The 19,358-nt window shown below is 50.3% G+C and overlaps 6 protein-coding genes across 6 annotated transcripts; 4 read left to right on the forward strand and 2 right to left on the reverse strand.

Annotated features, from left to right (window-relative positions):
* Positions 1–25: 25 nt before the first annotated feature.
* On the forward strand, positions 26–2,006 carry BO83DRAFT_335414 (putative tubulin-specific chaperone). Its single transcript, XM_025528409.1, has 3 exons — positions 26–216; positions 301–757; positions 812–2,006. The coding sequence occupies exons 1-3, from the start codon at positions 48–50 to the stop codon at positions 1,980–1,982; spliced, it is 1,797 nt and encodes a 598-aa protein (XP_025389894.1). The 5' UTR covers positions 26–47; the 3' UTR covers positions 1,983–2,006.
* A 2,901-nt stretch (positions 2,007–4,907) lies between these two features.
* BO83DRAFT_377372 (MFS general substrate transporter) lies at positions 4,908–7,125 on the reverse strand. Its single transcript, XM_025530971.1, has 5 exons — positions 6,808–7,125; positions 6,656–6,739; positions 6,124–6,595; positions 5,615–6,063; positions 4,908–5,552 (listed from the first exon to the last, which is right to left on the reverse strand). The coding sequence occupies exons 1-5, from the start codon at positions 6,955–6,957 to the stop codon at positions 5,193–5,195; spliced, it is 1,515 nt and encodes a 504-aa protein (XP_025389895.1). The 5' UTR covers positions 6,958–7,125; the 3' UTR covers positions 4,908–5,192.
* A 322-nt stretch (positions 7,126–7,447) lies between these two features.
* BO83DRAFT_377373 (fungal specific transcription factor domain-containing protein) lies at positions 7,448–9,818 on the forward strand. The gene has a single exon (XM_025530972.1). The coding sequence runs from the start codon at positions 7,796–7,798 to the stop codon at positions 9,734–9,736; it is 1,941 nt and encodes a 646-aa protein (XP_025389896.1). The 5' UTR covers positions 7,448–7,795; the 3' UTR covers positions 9,737–9,818.
* A 291-nt stretch (positions 9,819–10,109) lies between these two features.
* BO83DRAFT_425816 (mannitol 1-phosphate dehydrogenase) lies at positions 10,110–11,482 on the reverse strand (the record flags this gene model as incomplete). Its single annotated transcript, XM_025535231.1, has 2 exons — positions 10,110–10,562; positions 10,622–11,482. 2 exons carry the CDS (start codon positions 11,480–11,482, stop codon positions 10,110–10,112), a joined length of 1,314 nt encoding a protein of 437 aa, XP_025389897.1.
* Positions 11,483–12,003: 521 nt separating this feature from the next.
* BO83DRAFT_309269 (5-oxoprolinase) lies at positions 12,004–16,316 on the forward strand (the record flags this gene model as incomplete). Its single annotated transcript, XM_025527394.1, has 7 exons — positions 12,004–12,720; positions 12,770–13,064; positions 13,120–14,511; positions 14,574–14,684; positions 14,744–15,105; positions 15,163–15,349; positions 15,409–16,316. The coding sequence occupies 7 exons, from the start codon at positions 12,004–12,006 to the stop codon at positions 16,314–16,316; spliced, it is 3,972 nt and encodes a 1,323-aa protein (XP_025389898.1).
* A 686-nt stretch (positions 16,317–17,002) lies between these two features.
* BO83DRAFT_462898 (glutathione S-transferase family protein) lies at positions 17,003–19,348 on the forward strand (the record flags this gene model as incomplete). Its single annotated transcript, XM_025537304.1, has 7 exons — positions 17,003–17,397; positions 17,450–18,011; positions 18,080–18,384; positions 18,441–18,618; positions 18,674–18,757; positions 18,803–19,148; positions 19,195–19,348. The coding sequence occupies 7 exons, from the start codon at positions 17,003–17,005 to the stop codon at positions 19,254–19,256; spliced, it is 1,932 nt and encodes a 643-aa protein (XP_025389899.1). The 3' UTR covers positions 19,257–19,348.
* Between the last annotated feature and the right edge of the window lie 10 nt (positions 19,349–19,358).

Raw genomic sequence — 19,358 nt, forward strand, 5'->3', positions numbered from 1 at the left:
TGTTCGGAACTGTATGTTTAGGAGGTCTGGTTCTCGGCGATATTAGAATGGAGGCTATGTACGTAGGTCAGAGACGGTCGTATGCTGGGGATCTGTGTACCGTTCGCTACGTGGGTACTGTTGAAGGCACCTCTGGGGAGTGGCTAGGCGTCGAATGGGATGACCCGACTCGAGGGAAGCATTCGGGAGAGCATCGTGGGGTGAAATATTTCACTTGTAAGTCCCCTCTTTCGGGCCTTGAGTCTTGCGCATGGGATTGAGGCTTGACTGGTGGTTAGAATGCATGCTTACATATAGCAGGCAAAAGCAAACACCCTACAGCGGGGTCATTCGTTCGTCCGTCTCGTCCGGCAGATAAACCTCGAGGATTCATCGAGGCGCTGCGCGAGAAGTACGCATCTGAGTTCCTCGAGCAAGAAGTTGTCAGGCAAGGACAGCGAAATGACGCTACGGGCGATGCTCTGCACAAGCCCATTGAGATCAGCGGCAAGGTTGTTGAGGAAGTTGGCTTCGACAAGATCCGGAAGCAGCTTGCTAGGCTCCAGGAGCTGAAGATCGTGCTTCTTGATGGATTGCAAGTTGCGGGTGTGCTGGGGCATCATGCATCAGCTGAAGAGTCCGAGTCTACATATGCTGAGATTGAGCAGACCTGTCCACAGATCACGGAACTCGATCTGAGCCGGAACTTGTTGACGACTTGGAGTGGTGTAGCTCGGATTTGTGAGCGGTTGAAGTTCCTTAAGGGACTGAAGCTGATGTAGGTTCTCTTGGACTGCGATGATTGATTTGGATTGAGCTAACATGATAACAGAGGAAACCGACTCGGTTCTCTCGAGGAGGGTTTGAAGTTCGAGGGCATCACGACACTGCACATCGACGAGACCCTTCTATCATGGGAAGAGATATCAGCATTGACCTATCAGTTCCCCGTCCTCAACACACTTTCCGCTTCAGCAAACCAACTCTCAATCCTCACAACCCCCCTTTCCAACACCATCACCCGCCTTACCCTAGAGAACAACGACATCACCTCCCTATCCTCCATCAAATCACTCGCCTCGCTCTCAAGACTAGAGCACCTCTCCCTCCGCGGAAACAACATCTCCACTATCCACGACCCCAACAACACCTCAGACACAGCTCTCCAATTCCCGCAAAGCCTCCACTCCCTCGACCTATCCCGCAACAAGATCACCACATGGGACTTCATTAACTACCTCCCTACTCTATTCCCAGGCCTAGACACCCTCCGCATATCCGGCAATCCACTATACGACCAGCCGGTCGGCCCATCGCACATCACAGGCGTGCCCGAGAAACCCATGACAGTCGACGAAGCGTACATGCTAACCCTATCCCGCATCGGCTCTCTACAGATGCTCAACTACGGCAAAATCACCCCCAAGGACCGCAATAACGGAGAACTATACTATCTCTCCCTCATCGGAAAGGAGCTATCCGCTTCGCCAGAGACAGCAGAAGCAAGCATCCTTGCTAAGCACCCTAGATACAAAGAGCTGTGCGAGCTGTATGGTCAACCTGATATCAGAAGGGCCGAGTCAGGGGCTAGTGGTGCTGCTGTGAACCCGCGGTCTGTTGCTGCAAGGCTGGTAAAGTTGGTGTTTTGTCTATCTCAGACCGAGGATGTCGGGTCAGAGGGAGTTGTCACTAAGGTTAAAGAGGTTCCTCGGTCGTTCGATACATACCAACTCAAGGCTATTGTTTCTCGACTTTTTGGGCTACGGCCTTATAGCTTTAGATTGGTCTGGGAGACCGATGAGTTGGACCCAGTGAGCAAGGAGAAGATGGAGGATGATGAGGGTTGGGATAGTGAAGATGATGGGGAGGGAGGTGTTGATGGTGCTAAAGAGCCGGGGTTCGTTAAACGCGAGGTAGAGCTCGTGGATACTACGAAGGATATTGGGTTCTGGTTTCAGTCGGATATGGCTGAGGTGAGGATTCGGGTGGAAGTTGTGGCTTGATGATATGGTATGGATAGAGATGTTATAGAATATATCTAATGCCCTTTAGAGACTCCAAGGCTCTGCTAGGCTACTGGTTAACGAGTGCTAAGTTAGTAGATGGCCCGACTATATTGAACACGGAAGCACCGAGTTACGGGTTGGGTTTTATGACCAACGGTTCACTGAACATATATAGTAACACATACTATACAAAAATACTATATATATATATGTGTGTGTGTGTGTGTGTGTATCTCTTATTAACTAAGCACTGCAGCATTATTAGAGGCACCATAACACGAATAGTATTACTACTAGTAGTAGCAGTAGTAACTGAAGTCATCATTTATGTATAGTCATAGAACAACTTGAACGTGATTTACTAGTCTACTATTGCACCATGTCCTTTTTCACTTGCCTACTATATACAGTGCTAAATCAGACCCCTAGGATAAGTGACAACCAGAGTCTCTATATGAAGAAACCTATGAGAACACAAGTCTAGTGCCGCAACTAATGACACCGATTGTCTAGGATGTGAAGTTTATAACCATATCAACTTCATTCCGGTATACTAGTAGTGACCTGTTCGATGGAGGACAATGCCACGATTCTTTCGTTACATTGAACATCAAAAAATACCCGATTAAGTCTTTCTCTGTCTAAAAAGTCCCAGTTCCAGGGTATCAAGAGGACAGGGGTTTTTATAGTCACCCAGCTCCGTGAAAGACATAGGACACAGATGATGAAGACTTTCTAATGACTGTGGTTTGGGCAACCCATTGTCTCCTTCATCAAGTTCGTGGGTGTATGCGTCTGCTTGTGTGAATCTTATCCATCATATGAACCAAACACACCTTCAAGAATACATCACCCTCATGGAAGGTATGATATACTCACGATCTACGCGTACTACTAGTGCTATTGGTAGTAAGCATAATGATGCTGCGGAATCGCAAAGTTCGTGTCAAAGCCATCACCAAGCTGGATCGAAGAATGCCTAAGCCTGGAGCACTCAAACTCATGCTGCCACCAGGTACCAAAGAGGTAGAAGCTTCCAAATCCTACTCGATAAACCAAGATACTTGGGAGGCATACCATGATACCTCAGGCCATCCGTATGCACAACAGTTAATGACCTACTCTAGGACCTAAGATTCGAATTGCAATATAGTCGTCGATTGTAGCAAAACAGAAGAAGAGATAAGAGAAGAGAGAAAAGAAGAGAAGAGAGAAAAGAAGAGAAAAGAGAACAGAAAGAAAAGAAAGCTACGATGACTGGGAAGAAGACTAGACACCACTTTGCCCAGAGCAGGCGGAAAACTTCTCCTTTAAATAAAAATAACTTAACCTGAAAGCTACGCTACTCCTCTGCCTTTCAAGGAACTTATACTGAAGCCTAGCGCAACCCCTCAGCTGAGACAGATAATTACTATGGAGAGTAGTACATCACCTCATACCATCCCCACTTGGACAAAATCTCCGTAGGAGACAGACAGAGACAGAGAAAGACCCACCAACATAGTATTTGCACGATGCAACATAGTAGTTCTAGTCTAGTCCTCGGTCCTCCGTACGGAGTGCGCTGTTCTCCATATTCAAACTTAATCTATCAGTGGAGCCTAGCCTAGCCTAGACAGACACATCCCCCCCTCTCGTCTTCCTCTCTCTCTCTCTCTCTCTCTCACTCTCACATGCAAGCCTGTCCAGCACAACTTTCTATACCTGCTAATACCTACCAAGAATAGTATCGCTGCTACCTACTATTACTACTAGTACTAGCACTACCACCCTAATCAACCCAAACTCCTCCCGGCGATTACCCAACCACTCTCAACGCAGCGATAAGAGCAACAAACCGACGATCATACTTTCAAATCAATATAGGGCATGGATGAAAGACATATTAACGCTGCTGGCCTGGCCTGCCCCCCCCACCCCACCCAAAAACCCACACCCTTCTGTGCACGTCAGTCAGCAGTATATCCACGGCCTCACTAAAAACCGGAAACCCACTTATTATAACGGCCTTACTCGGGTGAATGTCCGGCGAAAAGAGAGTTGAGTGGAGTGGAGGTTTTGTTTGTGGACCTGGACCATGGGATTCCGATCCCTGTCGGCCGCTAGTATGTAGTTCTGTGAACCGCCCACTCAAAAGAGAAACTTAGTCTAGTTGCTCTCTCTCTGCCTTACTGGAGGGGCCCGGCGGTGCTGTAACCCCCCCTCTCTTAAGTTCTTAACGCTTCAGTTGTGTGCAAGAGAGTGGATGTACTCCGTAGTGGGTACCTATTCGGTACCAGAGAATCTCAGAGACATTCTCTTTTCCCATTTAATAGGCTAGATAGAAGATACTTATCTGGCTTAGTTGCACTTTACTATAACTAAGTCTGCTTACTTTTGTGGATTATTAAGTATCTTGGTGGTACGTTAGCTGGTATTCGCAAAAGTACGTAGAGAAAAGGTGGGTAATTGAGGGCGCTCCGGACCGCGTTACCCGGGAGGAGAAAAATGTCGGGGAGTGGATGATTGAGATCGCTTGTGGGATGTGGTCCGTGGTTTGTGGTCCACCGGTCAACCTAACTACTACCACTACTGTATCCGCTTACCTCTTCTGTTTCTAAGAATTGTTTGCTAACGAGCTAACTAGCTAGGAGGGAGGAGGAGTGGCCTGATGTGAATGTTTGGGACGTAATGAACCGTTGTGGACGCGTCAGTGAGGGTTGGGGATGATGTGTTTCTTATCTATGTATTGAGAATTTGTTTTGTGATGGGAATACTATATAGTACTTGGGTTGGTGATTTGGAAGGGAAACGGCTGCTTAGAGGAGGGGAGACAAGAAATACCGTAGACAAAGAGAAAAAGGTCACTACTATTACTTTGATCTGATCGTGGCTTGAAAGGACGAGGAAGTGGGAAAGTCATACCAAGAGAGACGAGGCATTTCGAAAAGATGAACTAGACTAAGTGTAGCTAGCTAGTTAGCTAAGTTCCCTTCGCTTGACCTTCCCAATGACTTCCCGAAACCCCAGCCCCCCTTATTTAAAAAATACCAATCGAGGAATGTGTGAGAAGCCAGAAAATGATGCACCTATTATGAAAGCTTCATGCTGAGACTTTAAGTCGTTTTATGATTAACTAGAATGTCCTCCCAATGCTAGTGCGTAAGACCAAATATCTGATGTAATGCAAATGCGAGGTATCCATCCGTAAGGCTTGGCGAATGCAAACTATATCCTGAACAAGGGTCCCCTCTTCCGGATGTTCTCGCCCTTCCACTCAAAGATCCAAATGCAAATGGGGTATAGTACCACCGGTAGCGCCGCGAAAACAATATAGGGAACTTTGGCGCCGCCTGGCTGTTCGATCCACTGCGGAAGATAGAACGGCACATGGAACGTCTGAATGGCGAAGAAGAACTGGAGCACCAAGGTTACCTCGGCTGCATCCTCCGGGTAGCAGTCTGTCATGTATGTCAGGAGCACAGTGACAAGGACTTCCTGACCAAACGTGAAGAGACCGATTCCGGTTAGGGCTGCGGCCCAGTTGTTGCCGTACTCGAGTTCGAGTCCGTACAGGAGGAGACCAGCCTAACAGGTATATTGTAAGGAAAAATTGACTCGTAGTTGGGTGAAATGGGGTGTGAACATACCGAAATAGTGACCATGCCAGACCACACGAGATGGAGTAAACGTTCCGGCTTCCACTCCTTGCCATGCCGTATGGAGTACTTCGCCAGCATATCACACAGGGGACCGCCAAAGATCTCTCCCAAAGCGGCTCCAATAACACCGGAAAAGTAGCAGAAGCCAACCTGGGCTAGGTTGAAACCCCAGCGACTGTCACTACCGAAGTTGAGAGCAAATCCCGCCGTGTTACCGACTTCGGTCATGCATGCAACTCCGAACCAGAAGGAAGGAAGAAAGACGGCAGGATAGGCGAACATCTTGTAAGGTTTAATGAACGTTCTACCCCAGCTCTCACCTTTGGGAGGCGGCGGCGGACGAAACTTGAGTCGAGAAAGGAATGTGGTAGGCTTCGGCTCTGAGCTTTTGGACACACCCTGGCCATTCTCGTCTCGTACATAGATCGTTTCCGGGACTGAAAAAGGTTATCAATGTAAGAGCATTTATAGGATGTCTGCTGGAGAGCGTGACTTACCAAAAAGGAACTGGGAGACAAACTGCGCAGCATATAGAATGGCTGCGATGTACATGGACCACCGCCATCCGAGATTTGGATTGTACGCAATTGACGCACCAGCAACTCCGCCTACATATGGACCGATAACGAGCAAGATGCTGTTGACTCCCATGCGGGAGCCCTTTTCGTGAAGAAAGAACATATCCGAAATGGCAGCCGGACCGATGGACAGTCCGACACTCCCACCAAACGTCATGACCATCCGACAGGCTAGAGCTTGCGCATACGTCTGAGAGCGAGCCACTCCAATGGAGCTGACCAGGGCAATCAAATTGCCCATTAGGAGGACAGGCCGCCGGCCGATCCGGTGGCTCAAAGGAATCCAGAAGAAGGAGGTAAGAGCGTTCAGAATGGGAGGTGCAGAACCAATGTACGTGGCAGTCGACTTGGTAACTCCGAATTCCTCAGCCAGCTCCAGCGCATCAGGAGCCTAGATAGAGTATTAGAAACAAACATACACAGACTATCCAGGGTGGTTAGTGGAATCTACAATCAAAGTGTTTGACATCTTGGTCATGAAAGACTCAAACGCGAGAACCACAAGAGCAGCATGTTTCACAAATGTGCTCCAGTTCTGCAAGCAATTTCCTCTCTACCGTCAGAAACTCATTCAAACTGATTCGCGACTGAAGGAAAACGCACCAACGGGTCCTCTGGGTCGTCGCTAGGTTGAGGCACGAGAGGAATACCCTGCGCTGTGGTTTTGACCCGTGTATCGGCCTCCCTGTCGCCTGATGATACAGACTTGGTCTGGAGGACCTCCACAGCCTGGGATTCCTTTACGTCCACCATCTTTGCACTGAGAGATGCAAACTCACCAGACGAAGCTGGAGAAGAAAAAGGTGAAGGGGCATTCTTCAGTATAAATTACACTAACCACTGCAGAATTGTTATTGTGGAGCAAAAGGAATTGCTGAAGACTTTTGGGAGGCAAATTCAGCTTCATATTTGGCGTAGGAGATCTCCATTTTTTCGCCAAAGATGAACGTACAGAAGTCGAGCGGCATGCATGCAACCCGCTCGCCGTTGTGCGTGTGCTTAATCTCTTGTCGGCGCTATCAGGACCGGTCGTGCACGCTAGAGCCGTGGCTGCATATCGCTTGAACTCGGCGCCATACACCGTCTCCAGGCCGTCTCCAGGCCGTCTCCAGACCGTCCCAGACCCCTGTCAAGTTAGCGGAGGGGTGTCCACTTCAAAAAACTTATAACAATCCCTCCAGGGCCACGGCGGCTACATGCAGCCCGCAACTCCTCTTTCTCTCCTCCAGTCGGTCCTCCCGGATGATCTCCCGTTGGATCTCCCACAGACACAATGACAGGAACAACCAAGAAGTCAGATCGTCGAGTTCCACCCGAGCAACGGAAACGCACGGAGCACAGCTGTGACAGGTGCAAAACGAGAAAGCAGAAGTGCAACCGAATCCCTGACCAGGCCCGCTGTGAACACTGCGAGCGCTTCAACTACAAATGTGCCGTTACGAGGCCGCGCAAACAAAGGCTGTATGGCAGCGCAGAACATGTGCGTGCTCGTATGGTATTGCTGGAGGCTTTGGTGAAAGGTCTCATCCCTGATGCCGACCTATCCTCCTTCGAGAGCATGCGGGAAGTCGGAGAATCTCTGGGGATTCCCATGCCGGAAATCGAGGAGGGCGAGTACCATGCTCCGCAGCCCGAGCCCAGCCAGAACAATGAAGTGGTACGCGTGGAGAAGAAACACCAACACCTAGTACAAGACCAGCAGGGTCAGGGGCAATACATTGGCCCTGCAAGCTCCTACTTCTTCCAGCTGAAGCTCCGGACTCTCCTGGGACGTCATCAGGAGCGAATCTGCCAAATGCTACTGTTCGGTCGCAACCCTACCGACGAGAGTCTGAGGCCGTCTACTATCGAGGTCCTCACGGAATCCGAAATTCGTGCCGTTGCAAGGCCCCCTCAATCGTATGCCAATGGCAGCTCTATGTCGTATATCCCTGCCTTGCTCGATTCCTCCGTGATCGACGGACTTGTCCGAGCCTACTTCGAGCACGTCAATGTCGACTTTCCCGTCCTTCACGAAGCGTCATTCCTGGAGAATTATGATAGATGGCGCTTTTCTCCACAAGCCGTCGATCGAGCATGGGTGTGCACCCTTCTTTGCGTTCTGATCTTGGGTCGACGGATAAACCCACTGGGGACCGCTGAGACCCAGCAGCAAAAGTGGTGGACCCACGTCGAATCCCTCCTGCCCAGCATCATCTTCACCTCCAGTATCCAATCAATCCAGGCGCTGATGCTGGCTGCCCTGCACCTCCATAATACAAACCATCGGGATGTATGCTGGACCCTGACAGGGGCGGCAGCGCGCATTGCGGTTGCCATCGGCCTTCATCGGGACGATATTGTCTGTGAGGGCCCACGACTGGCTCGAGAGCTCAGGCGTCTCTTGTGGTGGACACTCTACAGCTTTGAGCAGATCCAGGTCTCCTCCCACGACCGACCCAGTGCCCTGGATGGCACGATGTGTTCCACCAGCTCGCCCCACGAGAGGCTCCTGGGGATCGGATCCTCCCTCTATCCTCCGAATTACACTCTCTGGTCGACCCGGCTTACATCCATTCTTGGCTTTGCGTGCCGTGCGTTGCCAACCGCCGCGAGTGACCCTGAGCTTACGGGACTCTCAGGCCTCCTCTCTCCCGCAGCGGGGTTGCTTCGCGATCTGACTAGATGGCATGCTTCGCTACCGCAGCATCTGTCACTTAATGTATTTGACACACTACCGGATTCGTTTAAGAGACCTGTACTTCTACTGCACATCCAGTACCATTACACCGTCTCCCTCCTCACCCGTCATTCCCTGATGCAACATCTTGGATCGCTATCACAACAGTCGACCAGCGATGGGAACGAGGAGGAGATCGAGCTGACAGCCAAAGTCTGTTGCGAATCTGGTCGTAAGAGCTGCGAGCTGCTAGTACAGCTCCACAAGTGTGGAAAGTTCAACGCTGTGACCTGGTGGGACGTGTATTTTGTGTATTCATCCACCCTGGTCTTAGCGCTGGGTCTCATGTGGGATCAAGCGCAACAGCGCAGTGACCGGACTACCATTGATTCATCTCTCGCTCTTCTGCATTCCTGCGCGACCATCGTCGTCAACCATTCCTCCAACCCTATGGTTCCTGGAACCATGCGGCGCTGGATTGGAATGATTTGCGACCTTGATGTGCTGGTCCACGAGAAGCTAGCTCCTTCACATCAGCTAGTGCAGCGTGTTCAACGCGATGTCAACGCCGGTTCAAGCGCGGCGGATGCCATTGTCGAGATTGTCCCGTCAATGCCGACTCAGACGTATGCACCGATCCATGATATGGGAGTAGTTATGCAACCCAGCGCAGACCTTGGTGTCTCTCACCTTGACTCGGCGTTGATTGTTCCTAATGACGGCTCCAGTAACCCTACAATGGGGATGCCGTTCATGAACGACGAGGGTGGCTTTTACTCTTGGGATTCAATTGGGTGCATGCTACTGGGGACGGAGACCATGAATGCGCCAATGAACTGCAACATGGCGTTTTTCACTGACACCGGGCACTGACCAGTGAGAGCCCGGGCGCTAGACGGAAGGGGCACGGAAGTCTTGCTTTGTCGCGGAAGTATAACTTCTGCCTTAATTTCTGGTAGGTAAGTGAATATTCTCATGAGTTCTGTATATGCGTACAGAAAAGCAGCGCTAAGTCTCCTGAAATAACAGCTAGCAATTGCACACCCCAAGCTAGGTATAGCCTCAAGACGCTGGCATATAGTGGGAGTCTGAGAACGGCAGTTTCGCCGAGACGCAATTTGGATATTTCTTTTTCTGTGTTGTGCTGGACAGGCGTGTAAGGATTTAAAGTAAACCAAATCAAGATTTTTAAAAAAATCTGGGAATCAAGCAGCACCAAAAACGGGGTATTTCAAACTCATGTTTTTCATAATCTTGACTGCTCAAGGTTACATTCGGCATTCTGTGTCAAGGCGGCGAATTGGCTTCGAGCAATTTCCAAATCCATGCTCAAGTCATGCTCCCAAATCCAGAGAAAGCGCTGGTTGAGATTCGCGACGATTTTGGACATATCGGTGGCTAATTCCGGGTGCGTGAACGTATAGAGCTTCCCACAGTCTTGACTTGTGGTAACAACGGCCTGCGCTCGTGGCCGGCGAATACCGTCGTAAACTTGAAATGCCGTGGGGATTTCACTAGAATCCTTCACAAGACCCAGTATGTGAGACATAAGGAGCGCATCTTCGAGACATTGGCCGGCGCCAGAAGCTTGATGAGGTGTAGTGGCATGGGCCGAATCGCCTAGGAGACAGATCCGTTCGTTACAATAGGTCGGTGTGCTCGGATGGTGCCACAGAGACCATTGTACTGGCTTGGCCCACTAATCAAGTCCGTTAGTCGCTCTAAACTAGCAAGATTGGGTTTACACAGTACACATACGTCCAACAGTCTAACGATGCGCTGATCCGCCACACCTGCAAAGTCGGCCACTATATCCTCCTTAGTGACCTCGTTGGTCCATTCAGGGTGCGTCCATGGCTTATTCGTCAATTTGGTCGCGACCACATTAAGCTCCGTGCCGCGGGAGATGGGGTAGGTCATGATGTTCACCCCGTGGCCGATGAATGCCTTAGCATCCCCCGCATGCACACCGAGGATTTCCTGAGCGTCTTTCATTGGCACGATCGATCTGTAGGCGTACTTTCCGCTAAAAAGGGCTTTCACTTGATCCGGATAGAGGGTCTCAAGGACGGCTTGCCTCGTCGCGCTCTTCACACCGTCACATCCGATGACCGCATCCGCCTCGATGGCTTCGCCATCTTCGAAGGTGACAATAACCTTGCTGTTCTCGGTAGTCTGCTTGATTTCTTTGGCCCTCTTGTTGAACTTCACGCGCTCTTTGGGGATCAAACTCGTCATAATGTCTAAGAGGTCTCGCCGATGGGCACTGGTTCGGGTATAGGAATCGGCCCCAAACGGTGCAGCCTGCCAGCCTCGCATTTCACCAAAACCATCCTCCGCGTAAAGAACCTCCATCGCTATGTGCTCCTTGTTGGGAGTTAGGTTTCCCGAGGAAATTTGATTGTACATTTGTCGGAACCGCTGGTCTATCAGCTCCATCGCACGTAGTGCATTGGGGCCTAGGCCGACTCCCGCACCAACTGCACTAAACTGCGCGGCCGATTCATACAAAGTGAAAGAAACATTCTGATTAGAGAGTCCGATGGCTAGAGCGAGTCCTCCTATACCCGCTCCGATGATAGCAATGTGCAAGGTATCCGATCCTGATTCCCCGGACATTGTTTCCGTTGGGTGCGTCATATAGTGTCGACCAATAACCGTAGTGTGAAGTCGAACTTTTGCTGTGTTAATTAAACGTAGAAGCAAAAGTGGTGATAAGTGCGCGATCTGTGAACCATGTAGCAGTAGTATGCCTGAGCCGATCCTTGCCGCAAGGGCAGGGGGGGGTCCGGCTATTTTTCATCGGCGCAAAAGCTTCTCTTCGGATGCATGTAAGCCGCAGTAAACACACACACACACTGAAATCATCGGCTGTCTGCAAGCCGCAGCAGCCTGATCAGGCACCAAGGCATCAATTGCGGCTGCCTGTATGCCGCAGTTCACATGTCTTGGCGTGATAGGCTCAGCCCTACTCCAGGTAGATGCCGGTTCATTCGTGCTGGGATGCATGAGCACAGAACCCTTGCAACCATGATGTAGTATGCAGTAGTAGTTGGTGGTTAAAGGAGCAAGGCCCCCGGGCCTTCGAGCTCTGAGGGAAGTTGAGTTGAAAGCATCCAGACAGAATCAGACATATCAATATGGCTGCTTCGGGAATCAGCATCTCCATTGATAGCGGTAGCACCTTCACTGATATCTATGCATCAGTTCCTGGTAAATCAGATATCACTTTGAAGCTGCCTTCCGTCGACCCGCAAAAGTACCATGACGCACCAACAGAGTGTATTCGTCGTGTACTTGAGATTGCTAGCGGGAGCCAGATACCACGCGGACGGCCACTTGACTTGAGTGAAGTGAAGAGTATCCGCATGGGTACGACAGTGGCGGCAAATGCTCTTTCAGAAGGAAAGGGCGAACGGTCTGCTTTGGTGATCACAAAGGGATTCCGTGATATTCTCTTGCTTGGTGACCAAGCACCGCTTGACCTCTTCGGCTTCACCGTTCCGAAGCCGATGGCGTTGTACGAGAAGGTTCTTGAGGTAGACGAGCGAGTAATCTTGGAACCTCCTCCAGACTATCCGGGAGGCAAAGTGGCCAATGTTGAACCGGGTACAAAATTTGACACAGGTATCTCGCAGCAAGTTATACGGATCATGCGAGAACCGTATTGGGGTATCATTGAAGAGCAGTTTGTGGAAATGCATGACCGTGGAATCCGAAGTGTAAGCATCTGCCTCATGCACAGTTCTGTCTATCCAAACCATGAGTTTAGACTGGCAGATCTGGCCAGGAAGGCTGGTCTCAATGTGACAGTCAGTTCCCTTCTGAATCCAAAGGTATGTCGAGTTCCCTATTGTGTTCAGAGGTTGAGCCATACTTCTGTGATGGTAAGGCTGACAGTGGTAGATTGGATTGGTCTCACGCGCCGAATCGGCTACCTTGCACGCATACATAACACCGATCATACGAAAACATGTCGAGCATTTTAGAAACTTGTTTGTCGGTCAGCAAAGGGATTCCACTCTTCCCCCATGCGAATTCATGCAGAATGATGGAACAATGGCTCATATACACGATATTGTGGGGAGCAAGGGTATCCTGTCCGGTTCGGTGGGTGGCCTGCTAGGATATGCTTCGACCTGTTATGATCGATCATCCGGCAAACCGCTCATTGGCTTTGATATGGGCGGTACATCAACAAGTAAGCGGTTTGACTGAACAACCCTGATGGTCCCTCCTTGCTGACCATGCACTAGAAATATCGCGGTTTGCGGGTGAATTCGAACGTGTAACGACAACGCTGGCCGGTAATACCATCGAGTTGCCTCAGCTAAACATCAACACTATTGCGACTGGCGGAAGTTCTCAACTATACTGGTCGAATGGGTCGGCGGAAGTAGGGCCCGACAGTGTCGGTGCACAACCTGGCCCAGCTTGTTATCGGAAAGGGGGACCCTTAACAGTCACTGATGCGAACCTGCTCTTGGGCCGCTTGGTACCAGAGTGTTTCCCCAAGGTCTGTGGACCAAATGGGGACAATGGGCTTGATATTTCAGTGACCAGAAGGATGTTCAACGGCCTGTGTTCGGATATTAACAAAAGTGCTAATTCAGAGGCAACTAAGCTGACCCCAGAGCAAGTGGCACTCAAGTTCTTGCAGATTGCAGAAGAGAATATGTGTCGCGCTATTCGCAGGCAGACAGAAACACGAGATCACGAGGCTAGTAGCCACGACCTCGTTGCATTTGGTGGTGCTGCAGGCCAGCATGCTTGCTCCATTGCATCTTCTTTGGGCATCAACCGGGTCATCCTGCATCACCGCAGCTCTATGCTATCCGCGTACGGCATGGCCTTCGGGAGTCTGGTCTCGGAACTGGAAGAGCCGCTTGAATGCGTCTTTCGCAGAGATACCATTTCTCGAATCCGGGAAATCGAGGCCTCATTACGAGTTAAGGCGGAATCCGAGCTTCGCGAACGGGGGATTGGGGATGCAGACGGCATCAAGTTCAAGGTCGAGATCCTTATGCACTATGAAGGTTCCGATACCATCATTGCGATCTCGAAACCGGAAAATGAGTTGGAGCTCACAACGAAGTTTGCAGACGTACACAAAAAGAAGTATGGCTTCATAGCAGCACGGCCGGTAGTTGCCTGCACCGTCCGATTGCGTGCAGTCGGGGTCAAGAAGCCCCCCAGTGATCTATCTCCAGCCCAGCAACTTGCACGCCTAGGGGAGTTCCGAGCTCCATCATGCGAGGCGAGGGTGATGAGTAAAGATGTCTATTTCGGGGAGCGCGGTTGGCAGCGCACTCCAGTATATCGCCTTGAAAGCTTAAGAACAGCCGACCGAATCGAAGGACCGGCCTTGATCGTCGACGATACCCAAACCATTCTCGTGACCCCGAAAGCGCAAGCAACAATTCTGAGGAGCCATGTGGTGATCGACATAGACTCGCCAACGGCACGTCTAGCCGCTCAAAAGATCGCGATTGACCCTCTTCAATTTGCAATATTCGATTATCGATTTTCATCCACGATGAAGAAGATGAGGCGAATGCTGCGGAGGACAGACATGAGCGATGAGATGAAGAAACACTTGAAGTTATCATGCGGCATCTTCTCTGCAAATAGCAGATTGATCGCCTGCGGTAGGAAGGCCTTGTTGAAGACGACCTATAGGTACAATCGCTGACCTCATCATACTACTTAGCCCCCTTCGGTCCATCGCACATCAGCACCTTGAAATGTGCCGTGCAGTCCAACCGCGGAAATTGGAAGCACAAGCTACAAGACGGAGATATTCTTGTGTTCAGGCAACCCAGTAAGTCGGATTCGAAGGGTTTCCGACAACTTGTGCGACATGACCTAACCAAGATCCAGGATTGTGCGGGAGCACTCATCCTCTCGATATTACTGTGGTCACCCCTGTATTCCATGGCGGCGTCATCGCATTCTACTGCGCGTCCAGTGGTATATATACCAATTCATCAGAGTTGATATCGAAGGAGCCCTGGCAAGAGCACGGAGAGATTATACCAGCTGAATTAGTGCAGGACGGCGCCATCAACGAAGAAAGTATCGAGAAGTATGTCCTGTCAGAGCGCAATCAACATTCTGACTGCAGTGATTCGAGCTATAAGGCCGACAATCTTGACAACCTTCGTGTCTTGGTTGACGCGAACCAGCAAGGACGGGAAGCTTTAACGAAGCTCTTGAAGGGTCAAGAAATTAATGTAATATCGGTGAGTGGCAGAGATCCCTTATCAGCGGTTGGCTGAATCCGACTAATCAATGGGTAGGCGTATGTCAAGGCTTTGGAAAGAAGGCCCGAGACCGCGGTTCGTCAGCTGTTAAGAATTGTTCACGACAAGCGTGGCGGTAGGCCGTTAGTCGCGACCGATTTGATGAGTGATGGTAGTCCCATGTGTCTGAAAATCACGGTTGATTATGACAAGGGAGAAGCCGACTTTGATTTCACTGGCACTGGTATGCTCCAAGCTTCCCACTTATGTGCTATGATACTTTCGGCTAATTATACTGTGAAGCCAGGACTAATTTTCCTGCACACGTGGCTCAAGCTGCCATAATGTACTTGTTGCATCATTGGATCCAGGGAGATCTCCGGTTCAGCCAGGGTTTACTCAATCCAATTAACATCATTCTTCCATCGCAAGCTGGAACAACGCCAATCCCTCAGTCTGGTGACGCCATCAGCCAAAGGCGGGTCGCCTCTCATCACGTTCTGGAGTTGATGTCGCAGTGCTTTGACATCTATTCCAGTGGACGTCTTCATAACCTGATGTTCAGCGTTAGGGGCCGCATTGCTCCCGATGGGACGTACATACCAGGCTTCATGCATCAAGAAACAATAGTTGGGGGGTCCTGCGCTGGTCCTGACTGGCACGGAAAAAGCGCTATGGAAGTAGGGACAACAAAGACACGAATCATTGATGCCGAATTATTGGAAAGACAGTACCCTTGCTTAGTCTGGGAATTCAGTGTCCGGCATGGCAGTGGTGGACAAGGACAGTTCTATGGTGGCGATGGATGCAATAGAGTAATTGAGTTCCTAAGGCCCGTCAGCCTGACGGTCATGTCAGAGTGTCAACCCCCAAGCTCGGATGGTTTCCACGGGGGCTGTCACGGCGAGGCTGGCGTCAATCTGTTGATCAGGAAGGCCACTTCCGACCTGGAACCAAACCGAGTTGTCGACCTTGGTCCAAAAAGCACAACCAACGTACGCAAAGGTGACACTCTGATCATTCAGACATCTGGGGGTAGTGGGTGGGGGGAACCAACTGCCAGCGATGCGAGTGTGTACAGAAGGCGGAGTCAATACGTTCTCTCTCCCAGGCCCTCTACCGCCTTGGTGACCGCAAACTCTCGCCAGCGAAACTTCGAGTACACTTATTGCGATTGCAGGTCGACTTTGGTACGCAGATATACACAGTGAACATGGCAGACATGCAGGCAGGATCCGTGCGGATAAATCACATACTATTATACCTGTACTAATACTATCAGAATGAATGTTGCTATTTTGAGGTTTACTAGGTCCTACGCTGAGTACCAACCTGGAAAGGGCTCGTCTCATATATTTAAGGTAGTACTGGGCTTTGTAAAATTACGGCTTTTCTCTGGAAGGATTGTCATGTAGTACATTGTAGTATATGACTTAGCTTGGTCTCGTCTACTCATTTGGGATTTCGAAGACATTGAGTTCTGCCGGCAGAACGATAGACTCCGCACATCAACGCGTGGGATGCCTGCGTGAGGGTAACGTTAATAGGGTATCTGAGTAGTGAGTACAGAGTAGATAAGGTATGTTGCTTGACTTCGCTTTGGCTAAGCACAATCTGAAAAAGATCTCATTGATTCCTTGCCAGTCAAAAAGATGATAACCGTAGTAGATCTGGATTGAAGGAAAATACTAGATATTAAGGCCCACTTATGGCTGGACCAGAGCCCACCGTTGATCAACAAACGCCGATCAACGCTAATGCCAAACCGGAAACCAACTCAAACGAACTCAACTTTATTGCCGCCTCAACCCCCGCCTTTTTTGTCCTCCACACTGTTAAAGCAGCGTCACCACCAGCATTTAACTAGCATTCGATATCAAACAGTGTGTCCACCACAATGGACCATCCGCCCCTCCCATCCGAAGCTGATACAACATTACACTCTACAGTTTCGACTCTCCTTCATCCCTCACTTACTTCTGTCGCTGAAAACGCGTCGACCCTAGCTGCCCACCAGGACCCGCACCTACTTCCAACCCACCGACAAGGCCAAGTGGGCATTGACGATGACTCGCTCCACGGTCTACAATGCGCCGTTGAAGAGCTTGACTATACTCAACAAGCTCATCAGTCTCATCATCAATACCATCATCAACAACCTCATCTTCAATCTCTCGTAAAACGACCCGACCAACATGTCGACATCCGCACCATTCTTGATCCTCCGAACCTTGATGCATGGCGAGAACGGCTTTTCAATGTCGATGAGATGATAACTCTAAGTGAGGAGCAGTGCGTATTTTCACTTTCCTGGAGATACAATGCCCTTATTGACAAGTCTCAGATTCCTTACATACTTCCCACACATCGACAACGTCTACTCCCACCGGTCAACTCAACACTACAAACGCAAACCGCTGATTTCCCACTACTGGGACTGTCGCCTGAAAGGTCGACCTCCAGGGACACCGAAATCTAATGATCCCAACAAAAAGAAACGTAAGCGTACTGCCCGCCAGCGGGATCTCTGTGATGTAAAAATCAAGATCACAGAGTACTTCCCGGGCCACGATGTTATGGGGTCAGATCTAGGTGTCCTTGATGGACTTGGGGTCCCCGGCCCAGTACTCCAGGAGTCTGCTGTCAGAGAGGAACAACAGGCTCAAGGCCAGCAGTTTGGGTTGTTAACGCCGAGCCTGAACCCACCTCTACCAGAGGGCCATCCAGGGGTCAACGGCCAGAGGTATTTTACTATCCAGCGAGTAAATGGGAATGGTGCGAACGGGAAGAACGACGGTGTGAGTGGGGGTCATCGTCATACGCTGGAGGATAGTGACCGCGTGAAGAAGAATAGTGTGCAGCGGTTCTTATTGCAGGAGGTGAAGAAGGAGAAGAGATCACTAAATGTAAGTTCGTTTCTATCTTCTTCTTGATTGATCCTGGCACAAGCGTGTTACGTCATTCGGCGGAGAAGTGCCTATCGCCAACTATCTTCCCCGCTCGTGAACTGCACCTTCTCTTCCCATCCATTATGCTCCGAAGATCCATTCTTGTGTTGAAATCATTGCTGTTTGGCAATATATCCAAGCGTGCTCCCTCTGCGGTCAGGACTCGATTGATTAATATTCCTTCTAATCACCACCGCGCACAGACTAGAGTAATGGCTACCCAAACTCAAATTCAGAAACAGTACCATACCAAAGCCACCGGCCTGGCTGCCCAGACAGTCGCGCACCGCTCACAAGAAAATGAACTGAAGTTGTATGGAAGTTGCTTTTGGTACGTTCACTCTAGTTTATATGCATATATACATCGCCAGCGCTGACCACTGCTAGCCCTTTCGTACAGCGCGTATGGGTTGCCCTTGAGATCAAGGGAATCCCCTACCAGTATATTGAAGTTGACCCCTACAAGAAGCCCCAGTCATTGCTGGACGTGAACCCCAGGGGACTTGTTCCAGCCTTGCGGCACGGGGATTGGGGCTCATACGAGAGCTCCGTATTGCTGGAATACGTATGACTCTAACCCTGCCACTGAACCAACTTGATCCAATCCTAACATGCTTTAGTTGGAGGACCTGAATGTTGGGACACCGTTGCTCCCACCCGGAGACGCCAAGCTGAGGGCGCATTGCCGACTATGGACAGATTTTGTATGCACCCGTGCTTCTCATCCCTTTCACTTCTGACAATCACAGATCAACCGCCACATCGTCCCAAACTTCTATCGTGTTCTTCAAGAGCAAGACACTCAGAAGCAAATAGCCAATGCACAGGAGCTCCGAGATGCATTCAACACACTAGTCGGCGCCGCAGATGCGCAGGGCCCGTTCTTTCTGGGCACTCAGATCTCATTCGTTGATGTCCAGGTCGCCCCTTGGGTTATCCGCTTGCGCCGCGCCTTGAAGCCTTATCGTGGGTGGCCAGACCCGGAGCCTGGTAGTCGCTGGGGAGCATGGGTCGATGCTATTGAGAACAATGAGCACATCCAGGCAACCACGAGCACCGATGAGCTCTATCTGGATAGTTATGAGCGATACGCTCGTAAGTGGATTGCTGATACAACGCGATCACAAGCTGACGTCTTTAGAAAACCGTCCAAACACGTCCCAGGTTGCCAATGCGATCAACTCCGGAAGGGGCCTTCCCTAGCTTGTTGCGGGTCACTGCTATACCATCTAGCATCTTAATACTATTCTGAGCAGCGACCTGGAGTCGCGTCCCACCAACACAGACAGGCGCAATGCGTCAATC

This window comes from Aspergillus eucalypticola (assembly GCF_003184535.1).
Source record: "Aspergillus eucalypticola CBS 122712 chromosome Unknown BO83scaffold_8, whole genome shotgun sequence".
Classification (NCBI taxonomy): domain Eukaryota; kingdom Fungi; phylum Ascomycota; class Eurotiomycetes; order Eurotiales; family Aspergillaceae; genus Aspergillus; species Aspergillus eucalypticola.